Source organism: Macrobrachium nipponense, chromosome 12, assembly GCF_015104395.2.
Source record: "Macrobrachium nipponense isolate FS-2020 chromosome 12, ASM1510439v2, whole genome shotgun sequence".
NCBI lineage: Eukaryota > Metazoa > Arthropoda > Malacostraca > Decapoda > Palaemonidae > Macrobrachium > Macrobrachium nipponense.
In genome coordinates, this window is record NC_087205.1 from 40,949,298 (window position 1) to 40,972,295 (window position 22,998).

Sequence of the window (22,998 nt, forward strand, 5' to 3'; positions counted from 1 at the left end):
ATTGGCTGAAAATGCCTCCGAGTCAAAGCTAGAGGGCTGAAAGGGTGGGTGAACAAGACCGTGGAAGGAATACATGACACTGTGGACCGGAGAGCATGCCGCTCGGGTGAGCCAGGTGGCCAACCCCGGCTCAGCCGAACAGGGTGCCCTCGTTCCCACTACAAGGCATGGTACGGAGGGCCTGCCCACCCCGCACTCCACCGAGGTGGGTGAGTGGGGGGGGGGGGGGGGTAGCAGGGTGGCTCATACACGGTCAGGTGGAAACCTTCTCAGCCGGGTGAACAGCCACATGGTATGAAGGATCAACCGACCAAGACTAGGCCTATAGGTCTACTAACATGCACTACAAAATTTCAATATGAATCATAAAAAAACACATACATCAAGAGACATCCTGTCCTAACGCAGGGGAGAAGAAAGAGAGAAATAAATATGGAGTGAAAGGGAAAGCAATGAGTCCTCTCAAGTGGCTGGCCTAACTTTGTAAATCAAATTGATCTGAACTAGTTGGCCTGGCCAACTCTGAGCGGCTTAGCCTAGAATGCCGAATCGAAATATTTAACCGAAAGGGCAAGACTGCCAGGGTGGCTAGAGGACGAATATGTATAGGCTACGAATGGATCAGGATCCTACCGTAGAAGACAAGGGTGTCTTACCAAAATAATAGCATATAATACATCTTAACTAGATATATGGTTGATATGCCAACCTTAAGATGTAAAATAAGGCTAACTGAGTAGGCTACGTCCCGAAAGCATGCGGTTCGGTCGGTAAGCTATCCCCCGCGATTGGACTAAGCATTAAAACATCAGATAAATAGAATTGCATCTATAAATTATACATAAGGAACTGCTACATGAATGAGAATCAACTCCAATTAGTATAGGAGACCAATTGGTGTGCGATAAGAGCGTAAATATACGCCGGTAGCGAGCCACGAAATGGCGGCGTGGGAGTGGCAAAGCGCGGGCTACCGCTCCCGCATATAACCCATTAAAACACAGTTAAACATGTGTATCGCTACCTCTGAATAATACCAAACATTAATTGCAGTACTCAACTTAGATGAAGTATCTACCTGACGTTCCATGATGCAAGGAGAAATTCCAAAGCGAAATCACTACACAAGAAAAAGCGCGTGTTAGCGACGTCGTGCTATCAAAAGGAATGATAAACAAAGCGCTAGTTGTAGCAGTAGCGGGTAGCGGGGGCTTGGAACGGCTCCTTTGTAGACGAGGGATATTGAGAAAGGAAGAGACTAAATGGCAGGGGGACCTCTGGTAGCGGTTTTGCTCGCCCCAGATACCATACCGACACCACAAATAAAGGTGAGCGAGCCGAACTATTCTGGCATTACCATATATCTTTTTCTCTGGTATTGATAGCAATATTTATACCTTAGAAAGGAGTGCTAAAGGAACCATTTCACGGAGCGACACAGGCTAAGACCAGAAATCAATATTTGAAGGTTTTTTTGATGAAAAATGCAATAAGAATGCAGTTTACATAGTTTTCAATGCACCCAAAGCATTAAAAAAAAAAAGTTTTCTTAGGATTTTTTACAATGTTCCGGCTTACGATGCGTCTCAAACCCCCCGGTTTGGGGACTGCCTGTAACCGTATTTTGCCGCCATTAACTGAATAATGGCACCTCTGTCAGGTATGTATCGGAAAAAACTACAGGCAGTCCCCGGGTTACGACGGGGGTTCCGTTCTTGAGACGCGTCGTAAGCCGAAAATCGTCGTAAGCCGGAACGACGCTTGGAAATATGTCTTAAACTAATAAAAAGTTATAAAAACCTTACTTGTAATCCTTTGGTTACACTACATGTTGTTTCCTGTAGTTTTATGTACAACCTGGAGTTATTTTCATAAAAGAATGCTGGTTCTTGAAGGTAAAAACTATTGTAATTCTCTGGTGACACTACATTCTTGAAGTTTTATGTACAACCTGGAGTGATTTTGCCAAATCTTGAGGGCTACAAGAACAGCTGATTACTATTTAGTATCATATAGACTAATTAAAGTAAACGTATCTTTAAATAGGCTTATATATTAGCATCAACAAAACATTTCCTGCCATGAGTCAGAGGCCGTTTAATGAAACGAACACTTCTCTGTCCTATCTGTTCAGAAAATAAACGTTACGTCAATCCCCGAGACCATTGTTGCCGCCAAGGCGTCTCTCTCTCTCTCTCTCTCTCTCTCTCTCTCTCTCTCTCTCTCTCTCTCTCTCTCTCTGATCAAATTACACTGGAACCTTGACATACGATTGCCCTAATATACAAATGTTTTGAGATACAACAGAAAATTTGCGAAAATATAAGCTTTGATATACAACGAAATATTTGAGATACGATTTTGCGATGAGTGTTAGTTGTATAGGCGACCGATAAATGGCGTTCAGTCTGTTTGTTTGTTGGTGCTGCATGTTAACACGTCGTTGTTTAGTTCGTTGTATTTGCGCCTATTTTTCGTGTTATTTTGTCTATTTTATTATTAACCACGGGTCTCAAAGCTAAAGACAAAGCAGGTGATAAGAAAAAACCCAAGAATATTATTTCGATGGAAGCAAAACATGAAATTATAGCAAAGCATGAACGTGGCGTTCGTATCGTCGATTTGGCAAACGAGTATGGTCGAAATCCTTCTACAATATCCACGATCATCAAGCAGAAGAAAGCTATAAAAACCTTCCAAAGGCATCACCATTATTTCTAAACTACGAACTGATTAAAAAATAAATAAAAATTAGTTTAGCAATGTTATTTCATTTGTGTTTATTACGTAGTTATAAGTGTACATACGTAAATAAAAAAAGAACAAATCGTTCCCTGCCACCCTTCCCTACCTCCTCCCCCTGCTGGCCTCACGTCATCTTTCGTTGTGGTAAGTAAAATTCCTTTCTTTTTTTTAATTGATTTTATTAACATTTATTATCATTTATCACATTGCTATGTTATTTTATCATTATGTGTGTTATTACTCTTTTATTTGTGTATAAAATTGTGTATATTATGTAATTTAGCTGTGTTTAGGTGTGGTTTCATAGCGCTAGAACGGATTAATACATATTACATTATTTTTAATGGGAAAAAATGCTTTGAGATACAACTGTTTTGATATACGACGATGGTAACGGAACAAATTAAATTCGTATGTCAAGGTTCCAGTTACTGGATAATGTCTCTCTTTGGATACTTCGATTTTGCCAAATCTTGAGGGCTACAAGAACAGTTGATTACTATTTACGTATCATATAGACTAATTAAAGTAAACGTATCTTTAAATAGGCTTATATTATTAGTATCAACAAAAACATTTACTGGCATGAGTCAGAGGCAGTTTAATGAAAACGAACACTTCTCTGTTCTTAACTCGGAGCGTCGGAAGACGCCTCTCTCTCTCTCTCTCTCGGCCTCTCTCTCTCTCTCTCTCTCTCTCCCTTCTCTCTCTCTCTCTCTCTCTCTCCTGATCAAATTACTGGATAATGTCTCTCTTTGGATACTTGGAATTTGCGTTGTAATCTAACCAGAAACTTCGTTTTGTTATTATTACTGGAAACAAGCAATGATTTTTTCATTATTTGCGCTTTTGGACTGTTATATGTAAACTTTGCGCACCGCAAGCTAGTATGTATTCATTCGCTCGGAAACTAGTTCGCATATGAGGCGTCACTAAAAAACATAGAAAAATACGACATAAAAAGTGTCGAAAATCATCATAACCTCAAAATTTTTTTTGTAATCTAACCAGAAACTTTTTTTTATTAATATACTGTGCTAAACTATAAAGGATTTTTATCATAGTATGCGTTTTTTAAAAGCGTCGTTAACTCGGAGCGTCGGAAGTGTCAGCGTCGTAACCTCGGAACAAGCGTTGTAACCCAGGACGGATTTTTCCATTGAATATTTAAGAAAAAGCGTCGTAACCTCGGAACGTCGTAAGCCGGAACCGTCGTAACCCGGGGACCGCCTGTATAGATGTTTGGGGATTTTCAGGGCTACACAAGCGCCATAAAACCAGATCGCCGATAACCAAGGCTGCCAATAATGAGGGACTGCCTGTATTAATTGATGAGTAAATGTAATGAATCGTTGACTGAGTATATTTACGCCTTGCAGTAACTTGACTAAAAAGAGTACCAAAGGTCAGTGCAATCTTTCAATTGTTCTCAGTATTGTTTTGCTTTATATGTTGGTCATTTTATAGCGTTCCATTGCCTGGCTAGGTTGGCATATACAGTGGTCCCCCCGTTTTCACAGGGGATGCGTACCAGAACCGCCCCCCCGCCCCCATGAATAGTTAGAACCCCTATAAAAATGCTTAAAACCTCCTATTTTGTTAGTTAAAACTCAATAAAAACCCACTAAAAATTTTTATACCTGGTTTTTTCATAGTTTTATCACAAAAAGTGCATTTCATGATGAAACTGATAGGAAAAACCAGGAATTTGTGGATATTTATTATAGAAAAATAACGCGAATAGGCTAATTTTTTACGAATAATGCGGGGAAATGTTCCCGAGAGAATGTGAATACGGGGGGTCCACGGTAATATTAACACATGTAAATCACTTGACTAATAATTCATTCTTGGTAAAAAGTTACAGCACAGCTAGGGAAATACACAAATAAGTCCTGTATAAATTATAAAATTCCAAAAATATGAATTATTGACTTAATTTAAATTAAAGCCACAAAACAAAATGCAAAAGCAGTTAGTATTTATTCCACGTGGCGACTGTAAAAGTACTATACAAAGATAAAAATTTCAAGTTAACAACAAAGAAAGGGGAAAACTAATCTGTCTAATGATAAAAAAGGAAACACTGATAAGAGACATGAATGATGCTTAAGAGTTAGTTGCCAAATACAAAAACCTACATATGGTACATTTAACATTCACTGTAATTATTAACACGTTATTGTTTTCAATAAGATGCATATTCATGATATCCTAATAAATCATATTTTGCCAAATTTATCTGAAGAAATTTTTTAAAACCAAAATTCTACAACAAAGGATCTATAGTGACATACATAAACACTTTCCAGACTAACCCTCAACCATCTGGAGTCTATGCTGCAAGGAACATGAAGACATAGCATTCCATAAGTACAGAAGCTCATAGGCACGCAATAAACAGTAGTTTTTAGATACAACATCATTTTTGGACTGGAAAGAAAACCATACAGTATTAGTATCAATACGTAAAATCTCTTAAAGATAACTTTTTGTGATTATGTATCAGAATACTGTAATCTTGCTAAATATTATCAGTACATATTTCGGTAGCAGGGTAACTAATGCAACTATGAATGATATACAAGATCACTGACTGAAAAAGGAGACTGTAAAGAAGGATTTGTCATAATTGCCTTTTACATAGTACTGGAAATTATAGAATCCATCACAATATTGTCATGAAACTCACTATTCTTATTCATAACATTATGCCAAATAACTTTCAAATATGATATAAAAAATAACATTTTCTGGGTTCGACCTGTGTCTGCCGGTGAAAAATCCCTGTAGCTCATTTTTCAAGTATAAATATATCCTAAATATACCAGAGAAAAAGCTTACATGGTATGCTGAAGTTACTACCCTCAGCGCGAGCACCCCAAAGGGTGTCGGTATAAGTAAAGGGACGAAGTGGAAGCTACTATTCACAGATCCTCTGCCACTTAGAAGATTCCCTCTTCAAAAACCCTCTGCGGTGGGAGCCGTTCCAAGCGTCCCCCGCTTCACCCTCCACTCGCTACTACTACTAATACCCACGCGGCTAGCTCATTCCTGTATTAGCAGTCTTTGTGTGTGCTTCACGTCTTTTCGCTCCAGGAGTTTTGTCCATTTTTTCACCAAGGCAACGGCAGATATTTCTTCTACACCTAAGTTAACCCTTAAACGCCGAAGCGGTAAAAAAAAAAAAAGTCTCCTGTGTGCCGGAGGTGTTTCAGAGCGAGCGCGGAAGCGGAAAAAATATTTTTTTCAAAAAATCACAGCACGCTTAGTTTTCAAGATTAAGAGTTCATTTTTGGCTCCTTTTTTTGTCATTGGCTGAAGGTTAGTATGCAACCATCAGAAATGAAAAAAATTATCATTATCGTATATAAGTAATGCAATATATGATAGCGCAAAAACGAAATTTCATATATAATTGTATTCAAAACGCGCTGTGCGCAAAACGGTTAAAGGTAACAAGTTACTTTTTTGTTGTTGTAATGTACACTAAATTGCAATAATTTTGGTATATAACACATTGTAAAACGATAAAAGCAACACAGAGAAAATATTATCACAAAATAATGCATGAATTCGCAACATGCGGACGTAAACAAATATTTTATTAAAAAATTCACCATAAATCTAAATATTGTCCTAGAGACTTCCAATTTCTTTCAAAATGAAGACAAATGATTGAATATTACTATACTGTAAGAGTATTAGCTTACAAATGCAGTTTTCGACCATATCTGACGAGTTAAAGTTGACCGAATGTCGAATTTTTTTATATATATTTATTTATATGCAATTATTTTGGAAATAAGAAAAGCTACAACCTTCAAATATTTTTCGTTTTATTCTACATGAAATTGCGCACATTTTCATATATAAAACTCTATGAAATGCCTAATATGGAACGGAGCAAATATTCCGAGAATGGGACGTACGCATTTCGGAGATTTGTGGCGGAGAATCCACGCGCGGAGGGAAGGAAAGTTTTTTTTTTTTTTTTTTTTTTTTTTTAATTCACCATAAATCTAAATATTGTGCTAGAGACTTCGAATTTGTTTCAAGATGAAGATAAATGACTGAATATTACTAGACTGTAAGATTTTTAGCTTACAATTGCGTTTTTTTACCATTTCGGTAGAGTCAAAGTTGACCGAATGTGGTTTTTTTTCTATTTATCGTGATTTATATGCAAATATTTCGAAAATGAGAAAAGCTACAACCTTCAATTATTTATTGTTGTATTCTACATAAAATTGCGCACATTTTCATATATAAAACTTTATGTAACGGCTAATTTAAAAGGGTGCAAACATTACCACAATCGCACGTATGATTTTTTCGGAAGAGTTACCGCGCGGATGTAAGGAAAATGTTATTTTTTTCATAAATTCACCATAAATCGAAATATTGTGCTAGAGACTTCCAATTTGTTGCAAACTGAAGGTAAATGCTTGAATATTACTAGAATATAAGCGGTTTAGCTTACAATTGCGTTTTTCGACCATTTCGGTAGAGTCAAAGTTGACCGAAGGTTGAAAATTTGTCACTTATCATTTTTTATATGAAAATATTTCAAAACTGATAAAAGCTACAACCATGGGTTGTTTTTAGTTGTATTGTGCATGAAATTGCGCACATTTTCATATATAAAACTTTATGTAACGGCTAATTTAAAATGGTGCAAACATTACCACAATCGCATGTAAGATTTTTTTTGGAAGAGTTACCGCGCGGACGTAAGGAAAAAGTTTTTTCATAAATTCACCATAAATCGAAATATTGTTCTAAAGACTTCCAATTTGTTGCAAAATTAAGGTAAATGATTGAATATTACTAAAATATAAGCGTTTTAGCTTACAATTGCGTTTTTCGACCATTTCGGTAGAGTCAAAGTTGACCGAAGGTTGAAATTTTGGCACTTATCGTTATTTATATGAAAATATCTCAAAATTGATGAAAGCTACAATCATGAGTATTTTTTTGTTGTATTCTACATAAAATTGCGCACATTTTCATATATAATACTCCATGTAACGGCAAATTAAAAATGGTACAAAAATTATGTCAAAGTGACGAAATAATTTCCGAGATGTGTCACAGATACTTTTTAGTGCAGCAAGAAAGAAATTCGCGCTTGCGCGCCTGCATAACGATTGTAAACAAAACAACACCTTGATCCGTGAACTCCAAGCATCCCCCAAGGCGCATGATTCAAGAGTTTTTGGCTGGTAGGCCTAAAAGTATTTTTCCGCGAATTTTTAAAAAAACTTTTGTATGTCGACGTAAAATACGTCCAGTCGGCACCCGAGAGACAAAAAATGTCAACGTAAAATACATCCAGTCGGCAGTAAAGGGTTAAGTACCCCAATTTATGTGTTTTTGATTTTTATGATTGAAATATTCCCATAAGTCACCTTCGGCCCTTCAGAATAGTATTGTAGGCGCCGTCGGCTGAGCCGCCATTTTGGGAGCGTCATCAAAACGCATGCAATTTTTCAGCAAACAAGACCTACAAAATATTTACATATTATATGTTAGGCATATGTACTTTATCTTAAGTTGATGCATTGTCATCAGTAACATAATTTATATGTATTGCGATACCTATCTGTACTGATATTAGAGTAGGCCTAACCCGCTCTTGGCTTTCGTTTGGGGGTACAGAGCAGTGCGTTAGTTTACTTCGTAAATAAAAGGCCCCCTCCCCAGCGGTTCAAGGGCGGGTTGGCGCCGATCTCTGCATGATTTACAGCAATGCACATTATCATTATTGTCGTATTTATCATATTCGGGAAAAGAGAGGAAGGGGCCGTTCCCCCTTCTCTCTCTCGTTCTCCCTCCCTCCTGGATTAGGAGGATATTTATGAGTAGTATGATCTTAGATAAGTCTTGATTTTGTACATGATTGATTTAATGAGGTTGGAGGAGTTGCATCATCTCCTCACCTAGTTAAACCTAGCCTAGGCTAGCCTACGAAGGTAGGCTAGGGGTCCCTTACCTAGTACCCTTAAACACACCTAACTCCCCCTGTGGCGCTATTAGGCTAGCAGGGAGAACGTTAAAATATAATTGTTTCTCAACCGGTGTGCTCTCGGATCTACCTCACTGCCGGTCTAAATTGAACAAATCGGTTTAGCAGGTTTGGCTGAGGAAACCTGCCCGGCCAGTCTAGATCGAAGAATTTCGATTTAGTAGGTTTGGTCAAGGTCTACCGTCCACTTCAGTCTGGCAGGGGTGGTCAATTGGCCTACCCTGCCCAGTTTTGTTGTGTTCTCGGTACTTAGATGGATCCATACGGGTGCTTCCTCCCCTCCTTTCTTAGCCTAATATCCTTGCAACTCCTCCATTAGACCTCGCTATGAATATAGTATATTGTAGCATTTATATTGTGTATATGTTATGTAAATGGCGGTCTAGTACGTCTGGCCTAACCCGGCATAGCCTCCTGATCGAGAGCGACCACCACCTAACCACGACTGGTCATGAGCCAGTCGGCCTTCTCCCTACAAAGGGTAGGCCATATAGCCTGGTATAGGTCCATCTCTGATCGGGTGGGTGGCCAGGCGTTCGTGACTGACCACATGCGCCACGTTCCTCCCCCCCCCCCCCTCTTACTAGAGGGGGAGGGGAGGAGTGTAAAATAAGGGGGAGGGAGTGGTGTAGTGTTATTATTTTATATAACCCCCATGTGTCTCCGAGTAGACGCCGCCGACTCACAAGCGCTACCGCACCAGTCGGCGGACGTAGCTCCGGAGCATTCATTATAGCAGCTCCGACGCTCATTGCTTCATTCTCCAACCCTTCTCACTCGGGGTGATTCAGGCGGGGAGCTTCGCTCCCTTTAAATTAGTGCGTTCAGGTTCAGAGGTATACCCTACTGACTCCCCCCCGCACCAGCCCCTTTCCTCCTGCATTACAAGAGATGTTAGGGAACGATTCAGTTAGCGGACGGAGCTTCGGGGCCCCCATATAGCTCCGGTCCTATAATGACTACGCCGGTGTGACTCACCCCACACTCGGTAACGGAGCATTAAGAAATGTATTGCCAGTACTCTAATTCCGTCCTAATTCTCGGCTTCGGCGGAATTCATCAACTAGGTCCGGCTACGCAACGTAGCCTTCCGACTCAGCCAGATGCCTGGGAGGGTAGCGGAGAACCCCTCCCACCCCAGATCCCACATGACGAACCAATACCTATTGTAGGGACGGAATCGAGTCCAGGCAATCTCACCCAAAGTAATTACTTTATTCATAGTACTTATTTTGATCTTATGTAGCGAATAGATCTTAACCCATCTAGATTAGGGTGCATGCTCTCTCCTTTACTTACCGAAGTTCAGTGCTCATAATCAATTTCCATTGCAGATGGTTCGCTGCCAGGCAGAGGGGTGCCCCGCCTCCCTAGGCAAGCCGTATGGCCATGTAGTGTGCAGCTCAAACGCTAACTGCGCGGTACAGTTGGAAAACTACATGGTCTGGCACCCCGACGCGTGTACAGTGTGCTATGAGATGGTTTCCTCTCTAGTTGATGAGCATGTAAGTTCTTCGCTACACTATTTGTGTTTAAGTCATGTCACAATAACTTAATAAGATGTTATATTGGATTTTGTTCCAGGCATTGTACTAATATTATTCCTCCCTGACAGGCCGATCCAGCGACCTGCCACGAAGCAAGGATCAACCTGAGAGAGTGGGTGGCCGGCTTTGGCAAGAACGCCCCAAAGGACAGCCATATGTGCTAGATGCAGGACTTTGTGCTCTCCTTTTCCAAGGGGCCACAGCCACCACAGCAGATAGCTGAACCGCTGATCAAAGCCATCCGGTTGGCAACCATGCCAGCCACCGATGACCAGGACTTGATGGACGATGTGGCGGCCATCAACATAAACCTGGAGCCCATGGTCACGGAGGAGCAGGTAGGTGGGGAGGTAAGTGAGGCGAGTCTTTTACTTAGTCCTACTCCTTCTTCTTCCTCTTCCTTCCTGGGCTTCTCTAGGCCCACCCCTCCTGCTGCAGGAGCACTTTCTGTCACTCCCAAAGTAAAAACCTTGAAAACAAAAACCCTAAAGAAAGGCACAAAACCAGCTTCGCCAGCGGCGACGGATTCGTCCTCGGCCCCACAGCCGTCGACCTCTACTCAATCGCCTGCTGCCCTAAACCCTTCCCCTACTGTGGGAATAGGTTTACAGTTCACCGTCCCTAGGGGGGCAGAGTCTGGGGTTGACCTAGAAGCCTTCACTAGCCTTCTGTTGTCGAAGGTTAGTGGAGTCATATATCAAAGGCTTGAGGCAATGCGCACCGCCTCAGTCCCGGATGCCTCCAGTCAGGCATTTATGTCTCTGACTGAGAGGATAAAGCCTTTGGAGGATATGCTCTCCGGCCTCCTCCACTCCGGTACTCCAGCGCTATCTATGAGTGTACCGGACGCGTCCAAGCTTCCTCCTTTTGATAAGGAGTGTCCTTGGAGGCTAGCACTACATGCCCCGTTCTCGGACGGGAAACTCACTATCGAAGGATGCGGAACCCAGCCGATAAAGGACTTTGAGTTGTTTCCTCCAGGTCTCCAATTCCCATTCCCTGGGTTTGTGAGACTGGCCCAACATGTGCTGGTCCGGGTAGATAAAGTCCCCAAGGAGACGGTTATCTTCCCGAGAGAGCAGGCTTAAAACACCTGGGTCTGCACCTTGTCCGAATGGGGTTGCGTTAACACAAAGTTAACGCCACATAAAGGCTCCTTCACCATGTTTGTGACCCCGGACGGCATTCCGTCACCATGCACATCTAAGGTGGCGGAATTAACGCTGCAAGCTGCGGCGGAAGACAAACCACTTCCAGTATTGAGAGAGATGGAGGCTACCTCCCTTCTCTTTCCAACCGGACCAGACTTTTGGAAGGACGCTCCGGCGACGTTTACCACAGGTAAACTCGACCTGGACTGCACCTCCGACCTGTTTTCCGAGAGGTTGCCTAGGATTCCGGATCATCTAGTGAAGACGGAATTCGAGGCAAAGACCAGACTGGCAAGGTCTATCAAATCCGTCACTGCGGCGGAGTTGGTAGCATCCACCTACAATGAGGAGCAGGTGTTCAGGGTTCTGACTAAGGCGCTTTTACAAACATTCCAGTCAGACCTGTACGATTTCGCTGTGGCAAGATGTGCTTGTAGGAAGCACGCCTTAGCGAGTGCCTCCATAAATCATGAGCCTAATAGGCTCATCAGGTCTTCTATCTGGGGAAAAAACCTTTTCCCAAAAGAGGAAGTTACCAACATCCTCCAGGAGGCATCCAGGCCCAACCAGAGTCTTCGGGTTTGCTGGACGTTTGAAGGGTCCAGACACCAATCCAAAACCAAGAAGAAGGCAAGGAGATATAACCCTTACCAGGGCTCTAGGCCACAAGCAATTGTTCAAGCAGAGCCAGTTTCCCAGGTCGGAAAACCTTCCACCTCAAAAGCGCACCCCCAACAGCAGTTTGTCTTGGTGCAAACTCCGTCAGCCCCATAGCCGTCTACCTCTTCGGCTATAGTAACCTCCCCGGTCTTTAACCCTACCTATGAAGCGAGAGATCTCGTTCGCTCCTATAGTAGGCATGCCGGAAGTAGCCGAGCCAGAGGTGCCCCACGACTATGTGGCGGAGCAAGAGGTAGAGGCTTCCATGGAGGCACAGGCTCCAGACCTGCACCCAACCAGTGAGGGTCCGCAGGTAGGAGGGAGGCTGTATTTTTTCCGGGACCAATGGACCTTCAGTCCATGGGCCCACAGTATAGTCTCGAAAGGCTTAGGGTGGAGTTGGGAGAAAGGGCCTCCTTCACCAGTCACCTTTTATCAAAAGCCTACGGTGGACCTGATAGACTATACCAAGGACCTCCTCCAGAAGAAAGCAATAAAGAAAGTGGGGCCCATAAAATTTCAGGGACGTCTGTTCAGTGTCCCCAAGAAGGACTCGGGCAAAAGAAGAGTGATTCCGGACTTGTCCCGTCTCAACTCGTACATTCGCTGCGACAAGTTCCGCATGCTGACCGCCTCGCAGGTTCGGACCTTACTTCCCTGTGGGGCCGTCACCACCTCTATCGATCTTACAGATGCCTACTGTCATGTTCCGGTAGCAAGGAACTCCTCTCCGTACCTAGGCTTCAAACTAGGGAAACAAGCTTACTCATTCAGAGTCAAGCTGTTCGGGCTCAACATTGCGCCCAGAATATTTACCAAACTAGGAGAGACGATAGTACAAGTACTAAGAACGAGGGGCATTCTGTTAGTAGCCTACCTAGACGACTGGCTCATTTGGGCAACCAGCGTCGAGGAATGCCGCAGATCAACATACAAGGTGATGCAGTTTCTGGAATCACTAGGATTCCAGATAAACAGAGAGAAATCCCGGCTCACCCCAGCTTCTCGTTTCCAGTGGCTGGCAATCCAATGGGACCTGAACAGACACGAGCTATCTCTCCCAATCAAAAAGGCAAAAGAAGTAGCAAAAGACACGAAGCGGTTTCTAAAGAGCAAGAAAGCTTCTCGCCGGGCCCAAGAAAGGATTCTAGGTTCGCTACAGTTCGCGTCCGTGACGGACGTCCTGTTAAAGGCCAGATTGAAGGATATCAATCGGGTCTGGAGATCAAGAGCCAATATCAAACTCAGAGACAGGACCTCAGCGATTCCGCCTATTCTGACGAAGAGGCTCCGTCCTTGGATGGAACTCCGGAACCTGTCCTAGTCAGTACCTCTTCAGTTCCCTCCTCCGTCTCTAACTATCCACACGGATGCATCTCTAAGTGGATGGGGAGGGTATTCTCAGCACAGAAAGGTACAAGGAACATGGTCGGAGACATTCCGCCAGTTCCATATCAATATCCTGGAGGCGATGGCAGTGTTCTTGACCCTGAAACGTCTGTCTCCGGCCAAGAAGAAACATATAAGACTGGTCTCGGACAGTCTAGTAGTAGTCCACTGCATAAACAGAGGAGGCTCCAGGTCAAGCAAATTGAATCACGTTCTACTGGCGGTTTTCTTGCTGGCAGAAAAGAACCAATGGCACCTATCTGCAGTTCACCTAGCAGGAGTCAGGAATGTCATTGCAGATTCACTGTCCAGGACAACTCCGCTGGAGTCGGAGTGGTCACTGGACGTAGATTCCTTCCGGTGGATTGGCAATCAAATTCAGGGCCTTCAAGTAGACCTTTTTGCCACAGAAGCCAATCACAAACTACCCTGCTATGTGGCTCCCAACCTAGACCCACTAGCATTCACCACAGACGCAATGTCCGTGGATTGGAACAACTGGCAGAAAATCTACCTATTTCCACCAGTGAATCTTCTGATGAAGGTCTTACACAAACTGAGATCCTTCACAGGCCGAGTAGCTCTAGTAGCACCCGACTGGCCAAAGAGTAATTGGTATCCACTTCTTCTAGAACTGAATCTCAGGCCCAAACGGATCCCCCATCCGGAACTGACGCAGGTAGTACAAACTCAGACTGTGTCAGCTTCCTTAAGAATTATGAGTGCCCTAACTTTATGGACTTCATGAAGTTTGCAGCTCAGAAGGATGCAAGTATTGACCCTTTAAATATCCTATTTATTGAATCAGACAAAAGAGATTCAACGGTCAGACAATACGATTCAGCAGTTAAGAAATTAGCTAACTTTCTAAAGAACTCAAATGCTCATGAGATGACCACAAATTTGGCCATCTCATTTTTTAGATCTTTTTTCGAGAAGGGTCTAGCCGCCAGTACCATTACTACGGTAAAATCAGCATTACGGAAGATTTTCCAAGTAGGTTTTAATATTAACCTATCAGACGCATACTTCTCGATTCCTAGAACATGCGCCCGCTTGAGACCAGCAGATCGCCCCCAGTCGGTCTCCTGGTTCCTGAATGATGTCCTTAAACTTGCCTTGGACTCTAACAATGAGGCATGCCCATATCTAACCCTTCTTAGGAAGACATTATTTTTGATGGCCCTAGCCTCAGGCGCCAGAACATCTGAACTCTCGGCTCTCTCCAGGAATCCAGGTCATATTGAATTCCTCCCATCAGGTGAAGTCCTGCTATCACCCGATCGGCAATTTCTGGCTAAAAACGAGGACCCACAGAACAGGTGGACTCCTTGGAAAATTCTCCCTCTTATGCAGGACACATCATTGTGTCTGGTTAATACCCTGAAATCCTTCCTAGCCAGGACTTCTCAAAAGATTTCAGGTCCTTTGTTTATTAGAGAAAAAGGTGGAACTATTTCTCTGAAAGGCATTAGGCAACAAATACTATACTTTATTAAGCAAGCCAATCTGGATTCAGTCCCACATGTCCATGACATACGGGCAGTAGCTACCTCTATTAACTTTTCAAAACATGAACTTTGAGGACCTGAAGAAGTATACAGGTTGGAAATCTCCAGCAGTATTTAAACGCCACTATCTCAAAAATACAGAGCCCTTAAATTCCCAACAGTGGCAGCGGGAAGCATAGTTTCCCCCGAATAATTGTGCCTTATAGACTTCCTTCTAGCCCTTCTGTTACCCTTTCCCTAATACTCTCCTTCCTGCCTGACTTGCTTGTATTCCCCACCAACCTATCTCTTCTGGGCCGGGCTGGGCCTTGGCCATCCCGCCATCGGAACATATGTATATATATCACTGTAATATTGGTCGTAAAGCCATGATTGTTTTACGTCCCATCTGTACTATCCGTCCAGTCAATTTGGGTACCATGTTGTACTTTAGCATTACCAGTTTCTTGTAAATATTACTCTTAAGTCATAGTTTAAGCCTTAGTCTAAGTAGTATATAAGTTTATTTTTTACATTAAGTTTAGACATTAAATTCAATTTTAATGAAACCTTAATTTTTTAACCTCCATTTATATACTGATTTGGTTTCTTTTTGGCTTGGATGGAATTCTCTTATATGTTTTCACCGGCAGACACAGGTCGAACCCAGAAAAGGGATTTTGACGAAGGAAAAATCTATTTCTGGGGGAAGACCTGTGTCGCCCGGTGAACCCAGCCCTTTTTCTCTTTCGCCTTTGCTTTCCCCCACCCTTGGCCAATCCAAGCCTGGAGGTATATTCCAGGAATGAGCTAGCCGCGTGGGTATTAGTAGTAGTAGCGAGTGGAGGGTGAAGCGAGGGACGCTTGGAACGGCTCCCACCGCAGAGGGTTTTTGAAGAGGGAATCTTCTAAGTGGCAGAGGATCTGTGAATAGTAGCTTCCACTTCGTCCCTTTACTTATACCGACACCCTTCGGGGTGCTCGCACTGAGGGTAGTAACTTCAGCATACCACGTAAGCTTTTTCTCTGGTATATTTAGGATATATTTATACTTGAAAAATGAGCTACAGGGATTTTTCAACAGGCAACACAGGTCTTCCCCCAGAAATAGATTTTTCCTTCGTCAAAAAAATCCCTTTAATGTAACTTCACTTAGTAATTTACATCTCTATTAACAATTCATATGGTTTGTTACATCCAAATAGTAATTATGGTATGCAAAATCACAATTTTTGAAAGTAAATTGTTCTTTACTATACAAACCTGAGGTCCTTTACATAAGGAATTACTTTCAGTACTATAGGCTGGAATATGGCTGTTAGATTCTTGAACAATGTGGTTAGGCAGTATCTACCGTCTGGCAGGCACATAGGCCCGCCTTGCCCAGATGTAAACACTCCACTTTGCCTTTCGGCCCAGGGTATAGATTGAGGGGTGGCATGAGGTGGCCATTAATGTAAAGGACCTCAGGTTTGTATATTTAGGAAAAATACAATTTACTTTCAAAAACTGTGATTTGTTCCTACATGATATACAAACCCTCGGTCCTTTACCTAAATAAGGAAGACTCACTGATTGGTGGGAGGAATGTGAGTGAGCCTCTAGAACTGACAGGAGTTCTGCACACCTAGGCTATTCCTCCTGGTCGTAAGAGCGAGAAGTGCCTTTCTTCTGACAACTTGATTGGAGTATATGAGCTGCATGATCAAGAGTCAAACTTCTGGGCCTTTTCGAAATTACTATTACGGAATTGTAATTCATCCCAAATGGGGGCTGGGAAGAATATTTTGAGTCGGAGGCATTAATGCAAAGTTCTGGGAAGGGTTTGCATTATTGCCAATCTCCTTCCTCCCCTTGCTAGAGGAAGGAGCAGGATTGCTTCTATGACTCTGATAAGAAAAATAGAAAGGAAGCTCGATGTGAAAGCTTACCGCATCAATTGCCTGACCAGCCAGTGTAAGTTTGAGTCCTATCCTCAACCTGAAGGAAAAGGAGTAGAAGGATAAGGAGGGGAAGGTGGAGAGGCCAGTCACTCTTGCATACTTCTTACCTCTAGAACCGCACACCATACGCAAGATGCCGGGTAAGCAAACACAACCTGTGAGCATCCACCACCAGTCCAAGTCAAAGGAAAAGAGGGTTCAAGGACCTGTGAGCAGACCGAAGGAAGAAAAATATAAATATGGTTGTTATGAGACCTCATCTATCTTCTGGTCCAACATATTCCTTAGAGTGATGAAGAGTACCCAGCCACTGGATGTGTCCAACTGCAGAGAAGTCTCACGATCTCGTTAGACTCGGAGAAAGAAGTGTCATTTGACAATTATGCATTGGCAATCTGCAGTGAATAAAGGCACTCACAATCAATGAAGGGTGTCGATTTTTCACAGGTAAAGCAACACACTAATAGGACAAAGTAATGACTGATCTGGATCAACCAATATAAAATCCACAGTGCAGGAGATCATGAAGGACTCAGATTCATAAGCAGATGCCGACTGATTGTGCTGCCGCACATCCGAGACATAGTCACAACGTGACACCTCCCTTTTGAAGGGTTATTCTGAGAACAACCATACAAATCGCCTATCATGTTCGCCAACGATGTTGAGAGATAAGATGATGATTCTCGCGAGGCATATGCACTTTAGACAAGAGTTAAGTGCCTTATAGAGACCGAGGTCCCTGTGATGGCAAGACAGAAGTTTCTCATCAGTAGTTGAATCTCAACCAAGGAGAAACTATATTACGTACTAGTGAATGACTAAAATGAATGTGGACCTACATCTTCACAGTTGAATCAAGAGAAGTAAACTCTCCAGATTCTGATAAAAGTCCTGTTGATGACACCAATCAGTGAACACAGCTTCAAACCCTGTTGTTTTACAGAGAACTAAAAAAGTTATTCGCCTATTTCATTGCTGCTCAGCGAGAAAGTCAGAGCTAGCAATGAAGGCGGAGAGTCTTTCAGTAGTGAAAACACAGGGATTGTACTGCCTGAAGAACCACTTCTTGTGGGTTGGATCAAAGAGGAAGTTTCTATTTACTTTGAAAGCAGAGCTAGTCAGGTGGGGAACAGTATTCATTTACAATTCGGGGTGAACAAAGAACAACTGAACACCCTACGAATTAGGAATTGTATATTAGAAGATGAAACTCAAATTATATCAAGAAAATCATCCTGCGTCATCGCAGCAGCCGATGGGGCAGGTGCGATGGAACAGAAGACTAAGCTACAGACTTCTGTTATACTGTGGGGTAAACAGAAAGATGATAACGAGTCTAATTCTCACAACGGCAAATGTGGTGCAGGAGAGATGGGCATTATGCGAGAATTGTGAGCCAACCAGAGACCCAAGTCTGTGATTGCCGGGTAGAGATATTCGAATTGGTAGGTAGTCCTCGACAGAGGAGAAACAATACCAAACCGACCTGGTAGTGCATTCCATGATGGAATGCGTTCAGCTAGAACCACAGAATGCAAGAAAGATACACTCGAGCATCTGCATTTTAACTGAAATGGGAGGGAAGAAAGCCCTCTTGTTCGGTGATAATGCAAATGCTGTGGTGTTGTCGGGAAACAATACAACTAGTTATCTCAAAATCAAAACGGGTAACTCTTGGGAGGCCCAAAAGGCTGTCCTGAGTTTCAGGTTAATTAACCCTTAAACGCCTATTGGACATATTTTACGTCTAGATAAATTGTCTGTTGGGTGCTGATTGGACGTATTTTACATTGACATAGAAAAGTTTTTTTAAAAATTCGCGGAAAAATAATTATAGGCCTACCAGCCGAAAACTTTTGAATCACACGACTTGGGGGATGCTGGGAGTTCACGGATCAAGGTGTTGTTTTGTTTACAATCGTTATGCAGGCGTGCAAGCGTGAATTTCTTTCTTGTCGCACTAAAAAGTATCAGTGACACATCTCAAAAATTATTTTATCACTTTGACATAATTTTTGCACCATTTTAAATTAGCCGTTACATGGAGTATTATATATGAAAATGTGCGCAATGTTATGCACAATACAACAACAAAATACTCATGATTGTAGCTTTTATCAGTTTTGAAATATCTTCATATAAATAACGATGTGAAAAAATTTCAACCTTCGGTCAACTTTGACTCTACCGAAATGGTAAAAAAACGCAATTGTAAGCTAAAACTCTTGTATTTTAGTAATATTCAATCATTTACCTTCATTTTGCAACTAATTGGAAGTCTCTAGCACAATATTTCGATTTATGGTGAATTTATGAAAACTTTTTCCTTACGTCCACGCGGTAACTCTTCTGAAAAAATCATACGTGCGATTGTCGTAATGTTTGCACCATTTTACATAAAGTTTTATTTATGGAAATGTGCGCAATTTCATGCACAATACAACTAAAAACAACCCATGGTTGTAGCTTTTATCAATTTTGAAATATTTTCATATAAATAACGATAAGTGCCAAAATTTCAACCTTTGGTCAACTTTGACTCTACCGATATGGTCGAAAAACGCAATTGTAAGCTAAAACTCTTATATTCTAGTAATATTCAATCATTTACCTTTATTTTGGAACAAATTGGAAGTCTCTAGCACTATACTTCGATTTATGGTGAATTAATGAAAAAAAACATTTTCCTTACGTCCTCGCGGTAACTCTTCCGAAAAAATCACATGCGATTGTCGTAATGTTTGCACCATTCTAATTAGCCGTTACATAAAGTTTTATATATGAAAATGTGCGTAATTTCATGTAGAATACAACAAAAAATAATTGAAGGTTGTAGCTTTTCTCATTTTCGAAATATTTGCATATAAATCACGATAAATAGAAAAAAAACCACGTTCGGTCAACTTTGACTCTACCGAAATGGTTGAAAAACGCAATTGTAAGCTAAAACTCTTACAGTCTAGTAATATTCAGTCATTTATCTTAATTTTGAAACAAATTCGAAGTCTCTAGCACAATATTTAGATTTATGGTGAATTAAAAAAAAAAAACTTTCCTTCCCTCCGCTCACGGATTCTCCGCCGCAAATCTCCGAAATGCGTACGTCGCATTCTCGGAATATTTGCTCCGTTTCATATTAGGCGTTTCAAAGAGTTTTATATATTAAAATGTGTGCAAGTTTATGTAGAATACAACAAAAATTAATTGAAGGTTGTAGCTTTTCTCATTTTAGAAATATTTGCACATAAAAAAATATATATATATAAAAAAAATTCGACATTCGGTCAACTTTAACTCGTCTGAATTCATGCATCATTTTGTGATAATATTTTCTCTGTGTTGCTTTGATCGTTTTACAATGTGTTATATACCAAAATGATCGCAATTTAGTGTACAATACAACGAAAAACAAATTAACCCGTTAGCTTTAACCGTTTTGCTCACAGCGTGATTTGAATACAATTATATATGAAATTTCGTTTTTGCGCTATCATATATCGCATTATTTATATATGATAATGATATTTTTTTAATTTCTGATGGTTGCATACTAAACTTCAGGCAATGACAAAAAAGGAGCCAAAAATGAACTCTTAATCTTGAAAACTAAGCGCGCTGTGATTTTTTGAAAAAAAATATTTTTTCCGCTTCAGTGCTCACTCCGAGACCCCCTTAGCACACGGGAGACGATTTTTATTATAACCCTACGGCGTTTAAGGGTTAAGAGAAGATACTATTTGTCTCATTCACATACCAGAAGAATTAACTTACAGATATGCACCTACTACTCAGACGATGCAACTGATAACAGAAGCAAGTCAAGAGAGATATATTAATAGTATATTTGTAGGTTCCTGTAAATCGCACTCCAGCCCAATTCTTTATTCGAGGGACAGGAATAAGGAGTGGAAGCAGATCTCCTTCATTTTCTAATGAAGAGAGCAAAGGTGAAGTTGTCCCTAAAGGAGGCTTATACGGTGATAACAGGATACTGAAGACAACTAATTCAAACCGAACTGGTTGTTACCAAAACAGCAGCACTGGAGAGGCGTTCACACCTCTCGGTACTATCCATCCTGAACAGATTGATATATATTTGATAAGGTCATAAGATTGAACCAAAAAACATAGTCTCTCGGGTTTGAACTCTGAGGAATAGACTCCATAGAATTCCTCTCATTTCCTTGTTCATTCTGGTATAACCAGGAAGTAGAGGGAAACAAGAGAAGGATTGACTGTTCTTGCCCACTCTTTTCTGAACTTGCGATGTTCTCACTCTGTTAAATGAAGCATTCATTTCCTACAGCAATTTCATTAGCACGAACTTGAGTGAAAGTTGACCGGAGTTAAATGCAGTAAAAACTGGTGAGAACTTGCCATGTCTTGCAACTCATCTATCTTCTTTGTGACTGAACCTCATGAAGAGGAGTACACTGAGGAACTCCTCCTATCTCCTTCAGATGCCTTGTCCCAAGGAACAGCGACATCGATCTTGACACCTGAAGAATAGCCATTCCTGACTTTCACAGGTGGGTCTAAGTCACCAACGCGGCTCGGTCCCTTCTCTCGCCCTGTGCCACTATCATGGAGAGAAGACTACCAATCACTGACTTTGGATGTACAACCCCCACACTCAAAGAGACCCGTAAACAAGTATATCCGACGCAGCCCCGGTTCCATGAGCAACGCCCTTGGAACCAGAGACAAGAGAACGAACCTGGGTTTAAATTCCTGGGGCTGCTGAGACACTATCTTTTGTAGATAGCGTCCAGGTTCCTGCTCCAGAAGGAGCAGGTGAGTCAATGAGACAGTCAATTCCTCCCCAGGGAAAGGATGCAGACCCTTAGAAGTCTCGGGGCGAGACTTCTTAAGGGGGGGAGAACACCTTCCTCTTTTTAGGACGTGGATGCCTTTGAAGAGGGAGGTTAGGAGGCATCAGATGGTGAAGATGAAAGACGATGACCCCGTGAAAACTTGCTACAACACAGGAAAGGAGGGTGGACCAATCAAGAGCAGAGAGTTCGTTCGTTTAAGCCGAGCACTCGGCTCGGCAGAGCTGTCTGGTCGTGCCGAGTTGAGTGAGCTGAGCCAATCACCACTACATAATTGTGAGTGGTAATCGTCAACAAAGAACTACCACTTCTTCCCAGGTACTTGACTATTCACCCAGAAGGTGTTGCATGCAGTTCCAAGCTCTGCATAACTCCAAACCAGACTGAGGAGCGGACACATCTGTACTGGTAAAGGCTTGTCTCACTATCCAAGCACTCATAATAGTGAGCACACAGTGAGCATTAGAATTCATAAGAATTCCCATGCTCAGCGAGAAAAATCCGACTCTTGTAAGACAATAATCGGGTGAGCCTTGTCTTGCCCTGGTACTCGGCAATATGATGACCGAGCACTTGGCGAGCACCAGCGAAACCAAGGGATCCAGGCGCTCAGCGAGACTCCCAATTATTGTTATACTTATCGGGAATGCCTGTTGCCCGTGTGTTTGGAAATCTCAGAAAACCAAATCACTGTGAACGCCAGAAATTCCATGGAATTTAATGGCTTAGAGATACTCCCAATTCTCATCATAACAACTACCAGGAATGTCTGTCTCACCTAAGTGTTTGGGAAATTATAGAAAACCATAACACTCTGAGAATGCCAGAAATTCCGAGGAATTTGAGCATTCAGCAAGATTCCCGGGTATTGTAGCAACAATTACCAGGAATTCTCATCTCACTCGAATGTTTGTAGCTCATAGAAGACCACAACACTCAAGAGTCCTAGAATTTCCAAGGAATTTAAGTGCTTGGCAAGACCCCCAAATTTTGTCAAACAATCAAAAAATCCGTCCAAAGGACAGAAAAAGCCAGGGAGACAGTCTCCAGATTTGACATAAGATCCTTCCTCAACGACGTGGACGTATGTCTAGCAGGACCCTACGGTCCTTCCAGGAAAGTAGTCCCCCCAACACTGAAATCTTATGGAGAGCAGTCTGCAGGATCCCTCCTATTCACCTCGCCCCTATGGCATAGCCATAGGAAGTAG

The 22,998-nt window shown here is 42.0% G+C and overlaps 1 protein-coding gene across 2 annotated transcripts in view; it reads right to left on the bottom strand.

Moving 5' to 3' along the window:
• Positions 1-22,998, bottom strand: part of LOC135224501 (tetratricopeptide repeat protein 39C-like) — a 245,508-nt gene that overhangs the window by 69,885 nt on the left and 152,625 nt on the right. For both annotated transcript variants that reach the window (XM_064263519.1, XM_064263517.1), the window contains exon 9: positions 5,064-5,178. In XM_064263519.1, coding sequence (XP_064119589.1) covers positions 5,064-5,178 — 115 coding nt within the window. The remainder of the gene's footprint in view (positions 1-5,063; positions 5,179-22,998) is intronic.